The 23525-nt window shown below is 36.9% G+C and overlaps 1 protein-coding gene across 4 annotated transcripts in view; it reads right to left on the reverse strand.

Moving 5' to 3' along the window:
• The window catches only part of LOC132095226 (diacylglycerol kinase beta-like), a 130236-nt gene that overhangs the window by 26543 nt on the left and 80168 nt on the right, over positions 1–23525 (reverse strand). For 3 of the 4 annotated variants that reach the window (XM_059500047.1, XM_059500046.1, XM_059500048.1), the window contains 3 exons: positions 21729–21818; positions 18643–18803; positions 6831–6895 (listed from right to left, as the gene is read on the reverse strand). In XM_059500047.1, coding sequence (XP_059356030.1) covers positions 6831–6895; positions 18643–18803; positions 21729–21818 — 316 coding nt within the window. The remainder of the gene's footprint in view (positions 1–6830; positions 6896–18642; positions 18804–21728; positions 21819–23525) is intronic. The other variant, XM_059500049.1, reaches the window with a different exon arrangement.

Below are 23525 nucleotides of genomic sequence, written 5' to 3' on the forward strand. Positions count from 1 at the left end.
TAATTGTTATATTAATTTGACAACATCAAAATATTATGTTAACTTTGACAACATAATAATAGATGGAGAAAAATGATTGTTTTTATAGCAGTTAATCTTCAGCTAACTCTATGGCTCCGTGTTCTGTTTTCAGGTAGCAGTCTGCCTGTGACCTGCTCCACAGCAAGTGTGTGTGTGTGTGTGTGTGTGTGGGAAGGAGGGTCAGGGCAGGGGGTAGGTTCTGTCGGGCTGCTCTATTGGCAGCAGCCAGAGATAGTGAGGAAGGGAAGCGTATATTTATTCCTTCCCATCATGGGCATAGAGCAGCAGGGAACAACAGGTTCCAGAACACAGCCATGCTGGGTTTCTGCTGAGTCCCGGCACACACACATATGTGCACACGGAGGGATTTGCGCACAGGCACACCCACGCACGCATACGGTCCTTGCATTAAAATACACAATGAACTGACCAACGCACACACACACACACACACACACACACACACAGAACTCAAAACACAAACCTAGACACCTTCTTAGGGGTTATGAAACACATGCTCACATGCTGAGCAGACAGACGGCAGCTTGGGTCAGGACCATTTTTGGCCTTTTCCTCTGTCGGTCATGTGATACGGCCTCATCTCATGACATTTATTACGTTAATCAACTAATTTAACCGGAGAAGAAAAAGTAGATTAGAGGCTGGTGGAGATAAAATCAATAAAGAGGTCTTCTTTCTATTTATTTAATAATATCTTCATTTCTATCCAGTATAACTTAATGTGGGATTTATGTCCAACTTAAAACCAATGACATTAAACAATCAAAGTCTCCCTTATAAAGACTTGATATATTTGAATTGAAAACTGACAGAGTAATTCTTACAGAAGAAGTTCACACAAAAATTAAAAGACCACTAAGTCTTTCATAATATTTGTAAAGGGTCTGAAAAGAACACGAGTGTAAAAGATAAAAAAGAAAAAGAAAATACAAAAATGTTTTACGGCAGGACAAATGAACAGCCATAGCAGACAAATGTCTTTCAGATTCTGTTTAATGCCATATTTGATTTTTATGGTGCAAATGACATGCTGCAGAGTAAAAAGGGACGTCTACCTTAACTCAAATAGCCCAGAGTGAAAAGCCCAATGTTTTTCAGAGATCAATGTGAAAATACAGTAGTCTAACTGCATGCTGAGTTACACGCTGATGATCAATCAATGGCTTCTTGAGGCAGAAATAAATGCATTTTAATGCACCCCTACCCCTCACTGACTGCTGCATATAAAGCCTTATCATACTGTAATTGTGAAGCATTCATTCAGTCAAGTTCAAATCTTTATCGTGATGAATAATGCAGCTAAGGTGTTTCACAAATTTTACCATGATAACTACAGTAGAGATTTTATGGTGGGTGCCAATACTAAATAAAGAGATTACAAGTCTTCAAGATATTTAATAATATTATTTAGGGATATTACATGTGGGAAAAAATAACAGCACTTGTTACTACTTTAAACACATAATAACAATTTTGAGATCACCTTAAAGGAATAGCTCACCAAAATAACTGAAAATTCAGTTTTCATTTTTTAACACAAAAAGTATTCTTGTAGCTTCATACAATTACAGTAGAACCACTGATACCACATGGACTATTTTAATTTCTTTAATACCTTTCAGGGCCTTGAACAAATAATGTTGCTGTCAGGGTCAGAAAGCTCTCAGATTTCATCAGAAATATTTTAATTTGTATTCCGAAGCTGAATGAACGTCTTACCTGTTTGGATCGACATGAGGGTGAGTAATTAATAACAGAACTTTTATTTTTGAACGGGGGAACTGTCCCTTTAAAAAACATTAAAGATATTTTTTTTAATCTACATTTTCAACTGACGATGCTGGCTAATACAAAATTGTCACACTCTTAACATTCACTTTTATTTTCTTTCATTGTAGATTTTTTATTCTTATCATCATTACTGCAATCCTTTTCTGTAGCTTATTGCATTTAAAAAGCTAAGCCAATAAACTACTTCAGTGTTTTAGAAACACTGCGAAAGTAAAGGAATAAAGTGTGGGAATGTAATCCACCGTGATATTAGGGGAAACAAGACCCCCCATGAACACTGTGTTCATCCCTGCCTCTCATCTTCTTGCCATTGTTTGCTTGAGAAACTGACTGTCCACAGAGCCGTCATTGTTATTTTAATCGAAAAGACAAAGGAATCTCAGAGGGCTTTTTTCTTTTCTATGGGGCAATTTGACACCTCTTAATCCAAAACTTCCTTTGGCTGCCCCATTGGGAGGAGCGGACACAGAGGCTTGGGTCCATTGTGCATTCGTGGTCATTAGCACCTGGGCTGCTTGGGTTCCCTGATGCAGACCACTGAGCGCCGAGGCGAGAGAAGTCACACGTATTCCCCCCTGTGTATTGCACGTCAATGTGGGAATGCGTGTGGATGTTAACACATGCCACACATATAAACACACCTGAATGGAATTTGCATTAGTTTTTTTAATGCTCTGAGTGCCAGTTAAAACTAAAAGCACTGTTTTCATAGGAGTGAAGTATAACAGGTGGACTGAAACATGTCACATAAACAGGTTCGATGAGGATAAATCGTGCAACTCCATGGCAACCATCATTTATGTACCATCTGGTGGCACGCTGCCTCTGAGAGTGCATTCTCAAATCCTAAAAACACTGAGCGCAGACCTCATTAGAAAGCCATAGATTGGCAGATGCACTGGCTGGCTATTCTAAATCTGCAGAACAAAGCGAAGCAGATAAAGCATTTGGTTTGGCAGTCTTTTATATTGTGTTTCTGGGTGACTCACTCTGGGATTAAACACTGAATGATTTAAATGGGCCGAGGACATAATTCCTTTTATTCTTATTTTGGACTCCCCGTCTGTCAGTCATTTAAAGACAAATTGCAGATGAGCCACATTTGACTGAAACTTGCAACTGCAAACCCCGCATTGTGGAGAACCCAGTGGCATCGCCCTGAAATCTAGGTGCATGAATTATGAACAACTGAAACATTAACTAGTTAATTCAGCCAGGCAGGTTCCATAATTCAGATCGTGTATGAGTCATTAGGAACTTATTTTTAAAAGTTATTAAAAAAGCTGTACTGCCGTGACAGGTTCTCGCTCTAATATGGAAAACCGTGTGATGGTGGTTGTCATCCATCTTTATATAATCCCCATATGACTTCGGTACATGCCACTGCCACTCAAACACTTCTTGTGGAACAGTTTTACAGATTCTGTTAGTGGAAAGACAACAGAAAATGCCTAATATGGATTTAAAGAGTGAATAACCTTTTTTATGCATTATACTAACTGCATTATACAACAGTTAGTTCTGGTCCTTTAATCTGATTCAAGAGTGAGTACCAACATACATACTTTTGAGCTAAAATACAGTAACAGCATGATTACAACTTATGAAATTGTAATACGTACAGACTGAAAAAATACAGTGTGATTAAAATTTTTCTATTAAAATATGTTTTCAAAAGCAATTCATTCCAGTGGTCCTAAAGCTGTATTTTCAGCAGCCATTACTCCAGTCTTCAGTATCAAATAAATAAATAAAACCATTTGAACAGGGACGTGCACAGACATTTTGAGGGGCAGGGGCTCAAGTGAAATAAAGGGCACTTCTCATAATTAGGTTTTTTTTTTTTTTTTTAAACAAAAAAGTATATATATATATATATATATATATATATATATATATATATATATATATATATATATATATATATATATATATATATATATATATATATATATATATATATTAACGCAACTCTGACTTCCTTTTAAAAAAAAAATTAAAAAGTTAATTAATTTTATCTTCCTCAAACTCACGCAATTGTTTCATTTTCAAAAGATGTCTACAAAATAATCAGTTCATAGAAACCATGGTCTCCTTAGTATTCACTAGGTTTATAGAGCAGCAAAGGAAACCATTCCACAATGTGCATGTTTTAAAAACATTTTCTATGCTACTAGTTTCAAGTATATATGAAGAGTTCAGATGCAAAAGCCTCTAAGTGCCATCTGAAATTTTCTTATGAGGTTTTTTTTCAAGCTCGTATTTAAGTTCAGTAATTTAACTTAAATGACAATTAATAGGTACTTTTCATTGCCAGTAATGTGAAATAAGTGAACATAAACATACAAGCTTGATAAAAATTATCATTATTGAAGGAAATTTCAGATGGCACTTAGAGGATTTTTCATCTGAACTCTTCATATTTAGAATAACCTAAATAACTGCATCAAACAGAGGGGCGTGTTTTACTAATAATTTGTTTATTTTTGCACAAGGCACTTCATCGTTTTAATTATTTTGGTGTTATCAGAATACATAACACTTTAAAATTAAACTTACCAAAATAATTGAGTAAAAATTCAATAAAAGCCAATGTCATGTATGTATTTGTGGTGGTATGGAATACTATTTTATAAAGGTTTCGAGGAAATAAAAAAAGTTAAATTACTTAAATAGTTAATTTATAAATATTGTTATTTTTAAAGTTTAATGTTAACTTATTTCTACTCAGTTTTATTTATTAATGTACCAGATGCAGTTACTCAGATTTACTACATTTTTTAGTGTGTATCCTCCATCTGTTTGCATCTGTAGATTTCTTCTAAATTCACCAATTTAGATTTCTAAATTTCAGGGGGAAAGACTCTTGATGTAAGTCAATAACTGGGGACGTTCTGTATGCAAATTAGGCGTCAACTAGTTAAAATGCGCACATTTGCATCTAATTGACAGGGACCTGGTGGTGATATATGCTTATTTTATTAACTTATTTTATTACATGGCTTGGTTGAATTCCAATCTAGAATGCGGTCTGTTATAACCAACAGACCGCTGTGCGGTTGCCATGAAAAACAGAGCGTTGCTATGGACTCACAGGATTCTAACCGTAGAGACGGAGCGGACTATTTTCTTTAGCGGAAGCAATACAATCGGGTTTAACAATCGGGGGAAAGGGAGCGCTTCAGAACTTCTGACCTGATATTTAGATACTATATTTCAATAAATATATTTGTTTGACAGGGAAGCTGTGTGCAAACAGAAATATATATTATTTTTCAAAAATAAAAAAAAGCATCCCAGAAAAAAGGGCACTTTCTCTCCAGGAATAAAAAGGGCAGGTGCACAAGCCCCCTTTCATGTCTATGTGTGCACGTGCCTGCATTTGAATATGCTGATTTGCTGCTTAAGAAACATTTATTATTACTTATTACTCATCACCAACTTTGGAAAAAGTTGTGCTGCTTAATATTTTTGTGGACTTGTTTTATATTTTTCAGGATTCTAAAATGGTCAAAAGAACAGCATTTATTTGAAATGGAAATCTTTTGTAACATTATAAATGTCTAAACAGTTACTTTTGTGTATTTCATTTAATGTATCCTTTCTTGAACTAATTATTATTATTATTACAATCACCATACTATCCCCCATAATATTATTATATAAAATAATAATAAAACAATAATTATAAACAATAATCTTACTCTTCCCAAACTTTGAAACAGCACATTTATAACATTTATAAAAATATATCAAAAAGATATATCAAATAATGAGCGGAAGACTGCTTGTCCAATAAACATCTGATTATGCAACCAATCACTAAATCTCAATATTTCGGCTGCCTTATTGAGTTGAATGGCATGGAATGAATGGCAACCTAAAAAGCCTGGAGTCTTACCAAGCAGGACCAATGACGCTTAACAAAAAAACCCCTTCTTTCAGAGTGCTTTGCGGCCAAAGGCTACACAGGCTTATTACAGCATTTCTCAATAGAGGCATCAACCAAGAGAATAGAGAACAGTAGAGAGGACTTGAAAGAGATCCACATCAAAGGGAGCTCAGAACGGCTACTGTAAAGTGCACCAGAGGCTCTAAGTGACTGTTCCTTAAGATAAAACATCATATTTTATGGCACTGTTAGAGCCGATCCAAAGTGCTGTTCTAGGGTCAGTTTTAGCAGTTACCCTTTTATAGCTGGAAGACTGATGGAGGCTTGTTGTAAGCTACAAATTTCTTTGAGCAATGACGATCTCACTGCTATCCTTTCTCATGCTGAATTGCCTCACTAACGTCATCCTGATCCATTCTACCTGTTCAACTCTGCTCCTTACTTCAAATGATCCAACTGAGTGGAGATAATAGTAGAGGATCCAAATTAGACTATATAATTTCTACTTTACCACTCTAAATGGTCTTCTCTAAAGGATACATGACCGGATTACTTTCCACTGCTGAAGACGGGATGCGTTGCATAACATTTAATTAAGAAACTCCATTCAAACTGACTGAAACAGTCAGCCGCTCACCATTGTGATAGACCAGACATAGACACAGGCAGCATGTAGCGCGGTGATTCATCAGGGCTTTTATTTTGGCACTAAAAAAAAGTCTTTTTTCGAAGGTCAAATCATAAAACTTCAATTTGAAATGACTTTGATCTCTGGACACAAAAATTGATAAAGAAAAAGTTTGTGTTTATATTCATGCCAAGTGTAAATGCATGCTTAGACCAACAAAGTCAAAGATTTTCAAAATACAATAAAGTGAAACTTCAGTGACTATTCAGTGTGGGCAGGGCCATACGGCATGACTCAGCAGACAACAGAAACCAAATAAAGTTTGCTCATAATTCGCCATGACTGGTTTAAACAGAACCTAGGTTTTAGTTCCTTCTCAGATGTTACATTGTAACGTCTTTCTTCATATGCATTTTTTTTTTAAATGTCAATTTGTCTTCTCTCCATATGCTCCTTCGTGAATGCATGTTCTCTTACCTGCTGTTAAACTTCTCTGGATGTTTCTCCCTCATCAGGTGGAAGCGATGTGCTATGGATGCATCCTGAAAAGTGAAACAGAAAACAGGAAAGACAAGTTAAATGCCTCTCTTAGGCTAACATATAAAACAGTGTTTTAAGTCTCTGGCTAATGATCTACAGACAGTGTTGTCAGTCGGCTGAAGGAGTGCACATCCTAAATCAAGTGTTCAGGCCTGAGATGAAACAGCACCCCTGAAGCAAACAGAACAGCCATAAAGCTGCTCAGACAAGACCCAGACTATGTAGAGGTGTGGACAAAAACATTAGATTTTCTCTCCAAGACTACTTTTGTGTTTACCCTCATAGGAAACACTCATGCTGGGGTGCTTCTCAAATTTGGGCTTAAATCAATGTTTCTTTGTTCACAAATCAATTTGTATAATACAGTAATCTAGAAAATTGACACTTCACTGCACTTGAATCAAGTGGCATCAATTATATTATATTAGTTCAGTTCTTTGTTTATTTGGAAGTGTTCCTAATAATATAAGTGAATTTCAGCACACTGTTATTTAGAGAAAAAAAATCCAAGAAAAGCATACAAACAACATTCTACAAAAAACATTTATGAAAAGGGCGAGTAAAGTAGCTGCCTAACAGTGAGCTCTGCTTTTAAGTATAATTGTGAAGGTTAAATGGAGCAATTTGGGAGCACAAGGTTTCCAATTGTATGTTAACTACCGTTGAAAAGTTTGGGGTCAGTGTTTTTATTTATTTATTGAAACATTAGTACTATTACTGAGTAAGGATGACTTAAACTGATCAAAAGTGAAACTTTTAAATTGTTACAAAAAGTACCGTATTTTCCGGACTATAAGTCACACTTTTTTTCATAGTTTGGCTGGTCCTGCGACTTATAGTCTGGTGCGACTTATTTATCTAAAGTAATTTGACATGAACCGAGAGAAATTAACCAAGAGAAAACATTACCGTCCACAGCCACGAGAGGGCGCTCTATGCTGCCAGAGATGCTGCTCAGTGCTCCTCTAGTCTACACTGAGCAGCATAGAGCGCCCTCTCGCGGCTGTAGATGGTAATGTTTTCTCTTGGTTCTTGGTTCTAAATGAATGCAACTTATAGTCCAGTGCGACTTATATATGTTTTTTTCCTCATCATGACATATTTTTGGACTGATGCGACTTATACTCTGGTGCGCCTTATAGTCCGAAAAATACGGTATTTAAAATAAATGCTTTTTTTTTTTTGATTTATCAAATGGGGGAAGTCGTGGCCTAGTTGTTAGAGAGTTTGACTCCTAGCCCTAGGGTTGTGGGTTTGAGTCTCGGCCCGGCAATACCATGGCTTAGGTGCCCTTGAGCAAGGCACCGAACCCCCAACTGCTCTCCGGGTGCCGCAGCATAAATGGCTGCCATTGTTCCGGGTGTGTGTTCACAGTGTGTGTGTGCTCACTGCTGTTTGTGTGACCTTTGGATGGGTTAAATGCAGAGCACGAATTCTGAGTATGGGTCACGATACTTGGTTGAATGTCACGCAAACACGTATCAAGTTTTCCACCAAAACATCAACCACCACAAATGTCACTTCATTGAACTTCTTCAGGCATAAACAAACAGGCATTATGATTATTTTTTCCTATTATACCTAATAGGAAACATTTTCCATCATTTGAACATAATACCATAAAGGGTTAAAGTGGAAACCTTACAGCTTGGCTCATTGAGTTTATAGACTGATGATTTCAAATTGGTGCTCGAGAGAAGATTTTCTCTCTGGTGCAGTAAAAATAGCCTTCCCTAGAAAAGGAGAGCAGCTTGGTATTAACAGGTCCCTGTTTCACATCATGAGCTCATGTGCAATGGGGGAAGGCTCTGCTTGTCAGCTCAGTTGCTGTGGCCTAAGGGAAAGATGATCGTGCAGATAGGCCTGCTGGACAAAGTACACAATCCTGGAAATGGGGCTACAGCACTAGAGTGCCTGATGAAAAAAAAAAAAATAGAGTGAAGCTGGATGAATAAGTGATGGTATCAGCAAGAAAGAGGCTTTCCAGGAATGCCAGAAGAGGATGGGGGTGGGGGAATGAAAGAAGATGATGCTGAAGACCAGAAACATGAACAGTCAGATAAAGACAAGAGAAAACAAAGCTTTTATAGCAGTAGTGTGCACTTCGTCAGACCCATCCGTGAACTAAAAAATTCCAGGGATTTTCGGCTACACCTCCAGACATATTCCTGAAAGCAAATACTTCTGTCAGATGAAAACATAGGTTAATGGTGAATCAACAGCCTCAAACAAGTACAGAAAAAATAAGTGTCCAACAATGCTCATCGAGTATTCATGAGCATTAATTTACAATTTTTATGTTAGCATTAAAATCATGTATAGGGCCATTTTATTAATTCCAAGGGTAAATGTTTTGAAAATTAGAAAAAAAATAATAAAATCTGGTACAGACCAAAAGTTTGGACACACCTTCTCATTCAAAGAGTTTTCTTTATTTTCATGACTATGAAAATTGTAGATTCACACTGAAGGCATTAAAACTATGAATTAACACATGTGGAATTATATATGGAATTATATACATAACAAAAAGTGTGAAACAACTGAAAATGTCATATTCTAGGTTCTTCAAAGTAGCCACCTTTTGCTTTGGTTACTGCTTTGCACACTCTTGGCATTCTCTTGATGAGCTTCAAGAGGTAGTCACCTGAAATGGTCTTCCAACAGTCTTGAGGGAGTTCCCCGAGAGATGCTTAGCACTTGTTGGCCCTTTTGCCTTCTGTCTGCGGTCCAGCTCACCCCTAAACCATCTCGATTGGGTTCAGGTCCGGTGACTGTGGAGGCCAGGTCATCTGGCGCAGCACCCCATCACTCTCCTTCTTGGTCAAATAGCCCTTGATGCCTTCAGTGTGACTCTACAATTTTCATAGTCATGAAAATAAAGAAAACTCTTTGAATGAGAAGGTGTGTCCAAACCTTTGGTCTGTACTGTATATATATATATATATATATTGGAATGCCATCATCATACATTATCTGCACTTGCTGTGGTTCAAAACTAAACTGAAAATAAAAACTATAATTATACTAATGCTATAAAAACATAATGTGGTTATCATCAAATAAAACAACTATTATTAAAAATTTCTGTATTCACATAAAATTAAACAATTTAAAAAAAATTTGAAATGTTACCTGACTGAAGTAAGTTTAAGCGGAAGTTCTAAAATTACTAAAACTAAAACTTAAATAAATAAAACTATTTAGAAATATATAAAAAAATAAGAATATTCTGCGTATTTCTAAAATATTATAACAATTGAAGAATAATATTAAAATAACATTAAAATATAATAAATATACCAAAGCAGATTCAGCAAGTTAGCATAATGGAAGCAAAATGAAGTCCAATTACTTAGAAAAATACTTAATGATTCTTTAACAAGTCACATTTTTAACGGGTATTTTTAGCCTTTGTTTGGAGAGGGCAGTAAATTGACAGGAAGGGAAGTGGGAGAGAGAATGAGGCAGGACCGTGAAAGGTCCATAAGACGCGCAAATCGCTATATGTTGGCACACTTCCACAAGGTTATCAGCATCGTCTAACAAGCAAACACAGTTTGAGGTATCATTCGTAGCACAAATTGGTTCAGGACAAGTTAAGCACCAAACATCATTACAAGCATTCCGTTCAAATCACTAACTCTTGCAACCAATGAATATTAAAAGCACTGCCATAATAGAAAAAAAACAACAACAATTAGTTCTAAACACTTTGCTTAGTAAAAAGACCACATCATCTACTTCAAGACCATTATCCTGTCAACTTGACCGATATGAAGTTCTTCCTGTGAGGACCTAATGCAGCTGAGAGCACAAGTGATCAAACAGTGGGTTAAAAGCACCAGAGGCTGTTTGCTCTTGCAGCTCCAACCCAGAACGGAATCCACCCTCAGTCAAGCAGCCTTGATTAAAATCAAAGCAACAGTGCGCAAACAGAAGAACTAATTGATGAATCAGGTCTGCAACCATAACTGATTATTTCTATATTTACACACGCACATGTACAAGACAGAAGATCTCAAAGCCACCACATCCTTCACTAATCCTGAGCCTGAATATGTTCACTCACACGTAACACCTGTCTCAGAGTTTCGCTGTGTAATATAACGATGGATCTCGGCACTCTGCAGTGCTCACCGTGTCACAAACTCAGACAGGGAGGAAGTGTGCGACTGTGAGATTCTCAGGGTCTGATAGCTGCTGGCACACCGTTCGAGCTGCGAGCAGACGATGCTACGTTAGCACCTGCGCTGGCTTCCTGCCCGTGCTTGCAGGTGCTGCAGCGCTCATATGGGAGAGGGTACAGGAAGTGTGGGGGGATGGGGAGGCTGCATGGACTTCACATATCCAAACCAATGCTATAATACTGATATTTAAAAATGTTCTATCACCTGCTGAGGTCTATGCACGTCTGGTTTTACTCAAGTCAGTTAAAATATCACAGAATCAACAATGTCTACATGACATTTCTCAATGCTCAGAAAGCCCTCGCAGGTGTTCCACAAACTGGCACATGTGACATTGGAAGAGAACAGAAAGCACTTTACCTCAATCACTGCGGTGAATACCATGACACAGAATGGGCACTGCACAACGCCACACTTTAATTTTTCCCTCACACCCTCAAATACAACGACTGAGGTGAGACCCTTAAGCAAGGCAACGAACCCCCAACTGATCCCTGGGTGCCGCAGCATTCCACTGCTCCGGGTGTGTGTTCACGGAGTGTGTGTGTTTGTTCACCACTCACTGCTGTGAGTGTGCACTTGGATGGGTTAAATACAGATGACAAATACCAAGTATGGGACTACATACTTGGCCACACATCATGTCATTTCCTTTCCTTTAATGGATTGTTCACCATTACTTACCTTCATGGTGTTTCAAAACTGTATGACTTACATTATTCTGTGGAACACAGACTCACACACAGACACACACACACACACACACACACACACACACACACACACACACACACACACACACACACACAGATTGTTTCTGTGAACTGAGGGGACTTTCCATAGACTTCTATTGATTTTATACTGACCAAACGATATTTTATATCCCCTAACCCAACCCCTCATCCTACATTTACAGAAAACATGTTTGTAATTTATATATGTAATTTATAATATAATTTATGTAATGTATGTAATGTAATGTAATGTAACAGGTTAAATATGAAATAATAGTGTCTTCTTTTGTGTTTCATAGGAGATAAAAAAATCATACATTTTTGGAATAACACAAGGGTAAGTTAATGATATTGTTTATTTAATTTTTAATTCATGTGCTGAAGTGCTGAATCCCTATTGTAAATGTAAGGATTTTTATTTAGTTATTTAAATGTCTTTAAGATCATTTTCTAATTAAGTTCCAGTTGCTGGTTAAAACTTGTAAAAAGTGAGATGGTCCACAGCTGTAATATTCCTGTATACATGGCATCAGAACATTCTGAATAAACTCAGACATGAACATACTTTTCCTTCTATTCTATTCTGGAAATACTAGACACGCTTATTCTTGCAGTGCATTTTAATTTTATCAACTCATTAATTCTCATTCATGTCCAAACAATAGCACACAAGTCATCAGGCTCTTAAATGTAGGCCATAATGTTTCATTTAAAAAAAAAAATCCCCAATAACTTGACATTTCAAAACAAAATAATAATCTAATATCAGACAGAATAACCTTAGTTCGTGCATGCACATTTATAAATTAATGTCAAAACAGCTCTCATATGCACAGCTCTTGCTCAGTTTCACAGATTCACATTTTTTATTGTATATTTTCAAAAGGTTTAGCTGCCCAGATACAAAAATCCTCTGGGGTTTTATGTTATGATTCATCCCAAAAATGTGCGCTATCGGAGGACAGGGACACCTGTCCTCCACTAAGACATATCCTGTCCCTATGGAATGAAACTGCGGGCTTAACTGTTCTTGGCATTCCCCCCTGGGCTATCTGAACGGGCTAAAGGTTGTACGTACATCATCTCAGAGCTTGTATCATGTACAGGTAAACGTCTTCTGCACACCAGTGGGCGAAGTTCAACAATTAAATCAGTCCAAAAACAAATATTGTCCTCATGGGATGGTATCTATGGATGGGGTGAAGAGGTGAAGGGTATTAAGCGAGGTGATATTCAGGTCATCGTGATTGGTGTGTCCAGACCGGGTTATTGTAGCACTGTACTGAGTCAGTGCCCATCTGTGCTCCTGTCAGCACGAATGCGAGCAGGTGCATATGGGACTAATGGTGAGAGCGGGAATATGTTTGTGTTAAAGTCCACATAATAGTGGGAGGGTGAATAATGTACAAATGCATCTCTAGAGTGCACATGTGAGTTGAATGGAGAGACGGTTCCTGTTTTCCTTCAATCTTTAAGACGGGCCAGGTGTCACTCAGCACGGCCATTCATTATGTTGGTAACCTGGTCTGATTCTGGCAGCCAAACACTTCCTGTCACTGATACTTCCCCTGACCTTCAGTCTGTGCCAGTATTATACCCCTCCAAACACAACACACATGCAACATGCACAAACACACATACACAGACTGACAGGCTCTAAAATAAACACTCTTATCACATAGATAAGGTTGAAAGATTGAATAAATCAAACAGATGTTTGTTTAGCTTCCTATTGACCTGGCATGAGCACAGCCATATTACAATACGACAGAATAGAACTCTTTCACATTTCTGAAACTCTCAGAAGCAGTAGTTTGAAAACATTTCTACAGTTTTCACACCAAAAAATCTATTAAGTGAGTGTTTGCAACACAATGGCTAAGTAAGTGATAGCACATTTAACTTTCTGATGAACTGGGGCAATTTGTTGCATTTATCGTTCCACACTATAGAAGTTTACCTAACTAAACTTCTTTAGTGGCGAACAAAATTTTAACTTATATGCTTTTCGTTTTGTGCGCCCATTTGCCCCAACAGCGCAAGGAAAAATCCAAAATAGCATTAAGCATTTCTAAAAATAAATTATGTTGGTCAGAAGAGAGAAAGATGTCAAATTTACTGTCACTCCCTCTGTTGGTGTATTACTAGATTTTAAAGGGTTAATAATTGTGGAAATGAATCATTACAGTCTGTGAAAGGGTCCATTGAAACACAAAGGAAATATTCTCAAACGAGAGACTGTTTAAAAATGAGTGGGACAGTGTGTCTTCATAACAAAGCATAATAACTCGCACTGCTGTCCCAAAGCAGAACTGAATGTGTCACTGGAGATGAAGGTGTGCGTGATACCGAACCAGTGAGAACATGATGGCTGCAGGGCAGTTCTCCAAACACCATCACCACATGGAGGGTGAGAGGCTCACACAGATAAGTTGTTGATGTCAAGAGAGGTGGTTTGATTTCAACTCCCAGGCCTAGAGATGTACATGGAAGGACATCTTAAATGGTTGCTGACGGGTTGAGTTTGCTGTCCTTAATTCCTCCTGAGAATTCTTTCCAGGGTGAACTGGATCTCACAGCAGGATTGGGATGCCATGCTAAAATGTCTCAGAAATCAGATTCTCATGAATGTAAAGCACTGTCCTCCACTATCAACTAGTACTGTTTGGGGTGAAGGTTCATATAAAGAAGTCTTTGAAAACTCTGGAGAAAGTGTTTTCATTCATATCAATGATAGCTGCCCAACTACTGCACATTTTCCTAAAACATTTGTATGTTTGCGCTCAGATTTGAGCTCTTCTGTGATTAGATTTGATAAGACAGCAAACAGCACCACTGCAATGAATAATGTAATTATTTGGTAGATCATTTTGATTTATTTAATTTGTTCCCTAGGAATCAAACCCCAAGACCCTGAAATTGATAGCATCTAGCTCAACTAGGTGAGCTACAGAATAGGACTGTGTGGGATGAATTTTTCAGTCACACTTTTGCCAGATTCATCTCTCCTGCCTGCAGCAGAGAGCAAGTGGTCTATGCAGATTTAAATTTTAGATATTTACATAAAAGATAACCTGTGATTTTTTTTTCCACCTCCTGCATCCACACTCAGAAATTTAGTTTAGTGCATGGGTATATCTCTCAAAGCTGATGCTTCAAAAACCACACAAAGCTAATGTAACATAATCCATACAACCCAAGCTGATGAATCAATTCTGAAGCAAAACATGTAAGTATGTGTTAGAAAAATACTAATATTTTACAATTTTAAACTATGAACAATTGCTTCCAGGTAACTGTCAAATGCAGGTTCAAGAGTTCACATTTTAGATAAACGGCAACATAATGTAGTGTAGTCACATTACAAAAGGTTTTACTTCAATACGATACCCGATATCTCGATACTACTACTGAACCGCTACTATGACTAAAACAATAGGAAAAGTAATTAAATTAAAGATGACCCTCATGGAAATTTTTGTTTATTATTTTATCAGCAGCAGAATATTAGCCTGCTGTAACTTGAAGAGATGGACGGATCCAATTTATCGATACACGCGGTTTTTTTTCAACTGTTTACATTCAGTTCACTCATAAGACGTGCATTTTTTTTTCTATGGTTGTCCATTAAAGTGCAATAAGTAGTGAAAGAGATCTGAATTTGCGATCACTAATTCTGTCTGAGAGAGGCGGCTTTCAGTGCATGAGCATTGGGTGTCTGATAGTATAATGATTTATAGTGATGCGTAAGCACAGAGGATTGTCACTTCTCACAAAAGTTTCACAATGTGCTTAAATCTTGTCACATTAAGTGTGATTTTTGAAACGTCAACTTTGAGGGTTCCTTTGTAAGCATTACATGGACTCAAAGAGACAGCTGATTTTTCAAAAAATCTGTTTGTGCTCCACAGAAAAAGAAAGTCACATAGATCTGGAACAGCATCAGGTTGAGTTAATGCTTTATTTTTGGTTGGACTATCCCTATAATATTTCTCTCCACATGGATATTAGATAGCTAAAGAGAAAATGAGCTCTCTGAATGTCACAAATGATGAAAAACATAACCCTGGTGATAGCGGCCTGAAAACCACAAACGCCATGGCAACCTCTATGGATAGTGACTGGAAAATGTTGAAGGCTGAAACAGCATTACTAATGATTACATCAGTGCATGAGTCATGGCACTGCTTTACTCAGGTGTCAGTGGCGTCCAATGCGGAGCCATCTGCCCTGTCCTCCTGGACTCGCAGCACCCTGTCCCTGTGCTCCAGTGCCATGCCACACTGCACCATACACCACAGCATCATGACTTCAGACATCAAATATTGCCTGCATCCTCAGAACAGTCCATCATACTGAAATCCAATCAACTGCAACCATCAAAGCATGCATTATTAGGTACTGTACTGCTATAATTAATTCATGAATAGTCCGTTACGATATGACAGAGTTTCATATCTAAAATATTTTAAAGCAGAAGCCACTAGCACCACCAAATGTAATTAAAACAATAATTACAGCAATGTCTGGATGTTTACACTTTATAGGGATATTAAACGAACTGTTTACTCACCTTCATGTTTCAAACCTGTATCACTTTTTTTCATATGCAGAACAGAAAATGTATGGGCACATTTCTCAAAAATATTTTAAAATACAAAGTCATACAGGTTTGGAACAGCATGAGAGTGAATAAATGATGACAGAAGGTTTAAGTTTTGAGTGAATTAATCCTTTAACCTACAGCTGTCTTTCTTTTAGTTTTCTTGGTATTGTTAAAATCCAAAAAAGAGATACTACAGCTTAAAAGAAAATATCCAACTCACCAGACAGTTTTTAATATATGTCTTGTGAGAAATAGCATTAGTGCCAAGCCACGCAAAGACCCACATGGCACAGTCAGTCCACCCCCATCACAAGACTCAGGGTTCACAGTAAAGGCCATTGTCCATTCACAGTCAGCACTCCTTCACGTTACCCAGCCTCTTCAAACACCTCACTGTCTCATCAGATGGGCTGACACAAACCTGACCAGAACAAACAACTGCGTCTTCGCAGTGTTTCTGTATTTGAATTGACACAAATGGTAACTCTTTAGTATAGGGACCAATTCTCACTATAAACTAGTTGTTTATTAGAATGCCTATTATTAACATATTGGCTCTTCATTGGTACTTATAAAGCTCATATTTGTTCATGACTATATTCTACATCCCTAATTCAACCTAATACCTAAAATTGAACAAGTGCCTATACTAACTATTAATAATCAGCATATTAGGAATTTATTGAGGCAAAATCGGTAGCTAATGGTTTGTTAATAGCAAGAATTGGACCTTCAAATAAAGTGTGACCACTTAAACCGGCATGCCTTAATTATTTTAGAGCATATTATTTATCATAAATAGGTAAATAGGAATACAGGTCACAGGAATAAATTACATTTTAAAAAATATCAAATTAGAAAACAGTTATTTTAAAGTCTATTTTATAATACTACAGGCACTGATCAAATAAATAGTGAGCATAAAAGACTTCTTTCTTTAAAAAAACATTCAGTTACATGAGGTATAAGGTACTGAGGTCTGTTAATCATTACATATGCATTATATATCCTATAGAGCTAGAATGCTAGATTTATTATTTGCACAATCCAACGACAATTTCTCAAGGCTTCTACAATAACTCTTATGTGGTCCATGTCATTGGCTGATGAACACAGACAGCGGGATACTAAGCCGAGTTACATAACAACCCTGAAGTGGCGCATTCCTCCATGCCACCTTGCGTAAAGCTTGTATGTGCCTCCTGCCACTCTTCACACCCATTTCAAAAAGGTCAGGTGGCCCGTTTCAGGTCGCATCACTATTTCTGGCTATTCTAAATGCGGCCTGACTACTTGGCACATTTCAGCGAGATAAAACAGCAGTCATCCAACACACCTGGGATTTGGCTGATTATAATAGACCATTAGACATTTTTCAGAAATGAAAGCAGACTTACTATTTATAGTGACGGGTTCTAAAAACAGGACAGAAATTAATTATTAGCTAAACAAGGGGACGACGACAGGTTCACGGAGACTCACCTGGCCCCTGCGAGGCCAGACTGGGCCAGCGAAAGAACAGAAATTCAGCCAGATCTGCAAATATCCTCATCGGCATACACTCCCGCATCTTTGAATTTTGTTTTCCTCTCATTTTATTTGGGATCTTTTCTGCAATTTCTACATTAGTAATTTCTTACAGTAATAGAAAGTGAAAAAAAAAAACATGAAAAAAAAATCTTATTTATTTGTTATATAATCTGTCCCACAAGTTAGTATATAAAAAGAAGTAGATAAGATTATGTAACTGTCAAAAAAATACATATTGATTCGACATTTAACTGCTCTGATAATAAGTGCTTGATTATAGCAACAACATGGGATATAACATTTGAACAGAAGAGGGTTGCTAAGCAACTGTGTGTGAGAAAGAGAATTGTGTGCAATAATACACCGAGTCACAGGCATGAAACTGTTTCAGACGCAGTAAATCACGTTTAAAACACAAGTTTGAACATGTTGTTGTTCCCCTGCCATTTATAATTACTTCTAATGCTACATGAGAAAACAACGTTTAATTAATCACAGATTATTTTAAAGAGCAGTTTAGCCTCAAGCTTTGGTAAAAGTACAGTCTCATAATGAGAGTAAGAGTTTTCGTCTGATGAATGAGTGTGGATAGGAGGAGGAGGTTTAATATAACGGCTCTTTCAGGAGTTCTGATGTTGAGTCTAATAACTGAGCTTAAGCATTTGTGTAAAAGTGTGGTTTGTTCTCACCACTCCAATGGAGAAGTAGTTGTTCACTATGCTGTAGGGCACAGGGTCGCCCTTCTCTTCTTTATCATCAGGGACAATGTCGATGTTCCAGCGGTCAAGCAGCACTTCGGTGCTGTGCTCGATATCCCTGAGGAACTTGACCAGATTGCCTCCTTCATAGCCTGCCAATCACAACACAGACACTGCATGAACCTACGTAACATATAAAAATGTGAACTGATGTGTGGATGTTGTTACTGTTGCAGCCTCACACATGAAGAAAAGCACAAAAGCCTCTTTTTATCTATAAACAAGAGTGTGCAAGAGTCCACACATAGAAAAGAAGAATAAAACTTTGTTCTACTTGTGACAATGAAAGACTCGCATTATCTCAAATCCAAGGTTAACATGGCTTAATTAAAACTTCAGCACAGCAAGATCAAATGATTACACTTTTCTAAGTAACACAATGCTTTGACAGTATAAAGCAGCCTTTTCTTTGACAAACGACAAGTTTATTCATTTCCAATGGTACTACAGAACCAAATTTTAGGAAAATTGAGCTTCAGGTGTGCTGAAAAAAGACCACCAAACTGGATATGATGTATTCCAATCAAAACTATAAGATTGAGATGAGAATGACCAATGTTTTTCATAAAACATTATTCTTTAAATACTGTTTCTGTAAAATGGGCAGAAAATGTATGAAAATAATTGTATAATTATTACATAATTATTTAGCACTAGAAATCCTTCTATGCTTTTTTAAAGCATATTGATTATTTGTTAAGTATAGATTTGTAACTTCATTATTCATTCATTTTACAGTATACTGCTGATAAGAGGAGGGTAATGGTTGTTTGAGGAACACAACATTCAAATTTTGTTTTGTATGTTTACACTACCGTTCAAAAGTTAGGGATCAGTACAGTTTTTAATGCTTTTTAAAGAAGATTCTTATAATCATCAAGGCTATATCTATTTTATAAAAAAAACAGAAATTTTTTTGTGAAATATTACTGCAATTTAAAACAACTATTTTCTATTTTAATATACTTAAAAATACACTTTACTCCAGTCTTCAGTGTCACACGATCATTCTAGTATGCTGATTTATAATCAGTGTTGGAAACAGTTGTGATGCTTAATATATTTTTGGGGACCTGTGATACTTTTTTCAGGATTCCTTGATGTATAAAAAAAATAAAGAACAGTGTTTATTCAAAATAGAAATTAAGTGTTACAATATACACTACTATTCAAAAGTCTGGGGTCAGTAAAGGTAAAATTTCAGTTTTTTTAAATCAATACTTTTATTCAGCATTGATATGTTAAATGTATAAAAAAGTGATAGTAAAGACTTATATTGTTAGAAAAGATTTATATTTTGAATAAACACTGTTCTTTTTTTATTTTTATTTTTTTATTATCAAAGAATCAAAGAAAAAAGTATCACAGGTTCAAATAAATATTAAGCCGCAAATCGTTTCAACACTGATAATAAATCAGCATATTAGAATGATTTCTGAAGGATCATGTGACACTGAAAACTGGATAACAGAAATTAATTATACTTTAAAGTACATTAAAATAGTAAACCAATATTAGAAATAGCAATAATATTTCACAATTTTACATTTCTTCTTTTTTTTTTTTTTTGATCAAATAAATATAGCCTTGATGAGCATAAGAGACTCCATTAAAAAACTTTCAAAATCTTACTAATCCCAAACTTTTGAACGGCAGTGTACATTTAAAAAAGACTAATTCAATTGGTCTACTGCATTACATCAAGGGGATAGACACCATGACCTGAGAGGATTTTGTAAATGCCTGGCAATCCTTCCAAATGACATGAAGTGATCCTTAGAAAGGTTCCCTGAGGTGATCGAACTGCAATTACTTCCTAATTGTAATGGGCAGGATACAGAGTCTACTTGTTATGCTGCCATCTTTTAACGATGGTCGTCATGCTGTGAGTCAGTGGGGTACTGGCTCCCGCCTGGCAACCCAATGAGCAAAATATATCACATGTGTGATGACACCCAGGTGCTCACTCTGCCTTTCTGAACCAGACATGCAGACGCTTCCAGGCGAACGTTATATTAACGGACGCTCACATGGCACCTCTGCACTGACTCCAGGTGCTACACGTGTTTCAAAGTCAATCAACTCGCATGAAGAAAAAAAACAAAAAACAGCCTACCATTCAAATTAAGAATACATTTATGCAAAACCTTACCCTTTTGCACAAACCACACACATGCTCACACAGGAAACACTAATACGAGGCCAATTAATTCAGCAGCCTGTACAAGGCCATCCACACCTGTCTTCAAAGCAGATGCAGGCTCACTGATGCATATCATTCCACCATAACTACTGAATGAACCCACATATCTAATCAAGAACAAGCATATGTAATCACACAGGAATGAAACAGTGCAGGTCTCTTGTTGGCAAATGATTGGCAAGTCTATATATACTCAAAGAATAGTTTATTAATCTCTTGTTAAAAATGACTGCTGCTGGGAATCAAAAAGTTGGTGGCTCCCATTGACTTCCACAGTATTTCTTTTCCAACTATGGAAGAGACTGGGAACCACTAACTGTCTGAATAACAGCAATCTTCAAAATATCTTCTATGTTTAACATAAGAAAGCAACTCATGAACAACATGAGGGTGGTTAAATGATGAGAAAATTTTTCTCTTTTTGGGTGAACTATCCCTTTAGGCTTTCACTGAAATTGGTTTAGCAGGGCAAGTGCATGTCCCGGTCATCTGTTTAATGAAGATTACAGTATCAAAGTCCTCAATTCAAGTGTGGTCTCAACAAATCCTGCTCTTTCATTCATGTGACTGGAGCATTCAGCTAACTACAATCAAGTTTGATTATTACAGCCTGACCTTCTGTTGGGGGGTGTTTAAAAGAAAGTAGTTTCAAAATCCTTTTGAAGGGTTTATATGGGATTGCGTTCAGATTCAAAGAATTCAAAGCCTAATCTCAACTCGAGTGGTTCCATGAAGGAAAGCTTTTTAAGTTTCATTTCAAAGGCCTTTATATTCCCTCCAACTGATGTTGGACAGTCTCTTATTTACTCCTCACCTCCACCCCAGCGCAGGCAGCGAGCGAGGTCATTCCCGGTACCCAGCGGCAGGATCGCAACAGGTGGATGCCGAGCAAAGTTGGACTTATCTGTTGAGAAACAAAGAGATCTATTAATGTTAAATGTTAAAATACTGTCTATTATTCCAGTTTAATGTGCAGAGTTCCTTGAAAAGTGTAAACAATGGGGCTCTGTGGTGCTTAAAATACAGCGGCATGCAACACTGGCTATGGGACTATTTATTTGGCTTAATAATGGAACATAAGGGAATGTTCAAAAACAAACTTTTTTTTTTTAAGCATTTAATAAAAAAAAAAAAAAAAAAAATACATTATACCTTTATGTCTCAAATGGGAAATCTGGTTCAAAATATTTTCACCAAACATTAAGATATATTACTGAAAGTAAAAATAAATTTAAAGCACATATTTAACTTGCACATAAATTGTGATTATATTTAATGGATTTGCATGTACAGTAATCCTTAAAAGTTGGAGGATGAGAATTATTGAATGTTTTTGAAAGAAATATTTTATGCACATCAAAGCTGCTTTTATTTAATTAAAAAATACAGTAAAATTGTTATATTACAATTTATTATATTATAAAACGTTCATTTATTCCTATGATGGCAAGGCTTCATAGGAATTTTCAACAGCCATTACTCCAGTCTTCAAGTGTCACACAATCATATCAAAATGCTGATTTGGTTCCATCAATGTTGAATACAGTTGTACTGCTTTCAGGATTCTTTGATGAATAGAAAATTCAAATGAACAGCATTTATTGGATACAAAATTACTTTTTTTTGATCAATTTAATGCATCCTTGCTGATTATAATTAGTAATTTCTTAAAAAAAACATTTTAAACGGTAAAATAAATGCACTAATATGAAATATATATTACACTCTCGGCACTGAAGTTACAGAAGGCATACAGCACTGGCTAGTGCTTCATGCATCAATGTGTATCATTCCTCACAATAATTCACAATAAATTTGGTTTGTTTCTCTTGTTCTGAGACACACAGCAGTGTGTGCTAGCTGGCGAAGATCTTTCTGTCCTCACACTGATGGTCCCTGTGTGGCTCATTGCTATGTGCACAGGGACTGCGGGGACATTGTTTTCAGTGCTGGTCCGTATGGCGTGATGTACTGTCTAACCGCAGGGGCTCTCTGAGTAATCGTCAGCTGCAGACATTTTCTAATACAAACTTGTGTGGGTGAACAACAAGCAAGGACTGATCGCAGAGCGGCTTTCATTCGAAAGCTGCTCCTAAATCATCACCTTAGGGCTGTTAGGAGGACAAACTCCCCCTTGCATCTCTGTCCTCCTCAATTTGCCAGGCTAAAGAGTCTCTAAAGGGATAAAGAGCACATCGCTTCTTGATCTAAGTTCAGTTTTCAGTATTGTCAGCCAATTGCAATTTCAAGCCAAAGGTTTGGAAACCAAGTTGGTTCTAAATCAGCACTTAGGGGCGATATTTAGCACCGCCCACACAGGGTCCTCTCCAGCGCTTGTCCACTAACATCAATAAGACTGTCAGGAGGGGGAAAGGCAGGCCTTTATAACTCCACTGTTATCATGCATTTACTTATATGAAAGAGGTCACTCACAGATGAGTCAATGTGCTTCCTAGAAACAATGATCTATCTGACGGTTAAACGTCTTGATTATATGTGCCTTAAATAAGAGCCAGTCTCGAGTCAAGTACCACATGGAAGGATGTCCTAATGTTCGAATCTTTGTCGATGAATTGGTTGACATGCTTTATTAATCTCCTAGGGAAAATGC

This window comes from Carassius carassius, chromosome 19 (genome assembly GCF_963082965.1).
Source record: "Carassius carassius chromosome 19, fCarCar2.1, whole genome shotgun sequence".
In the NCBI taxonomy this organism is placed as follows: domain Eukaryota; kingdom Metazoa; phylum Chordata; class Actinopteri; order Cypriniformes; family Cyprinidae; genus Carassius; species Carassius carassius.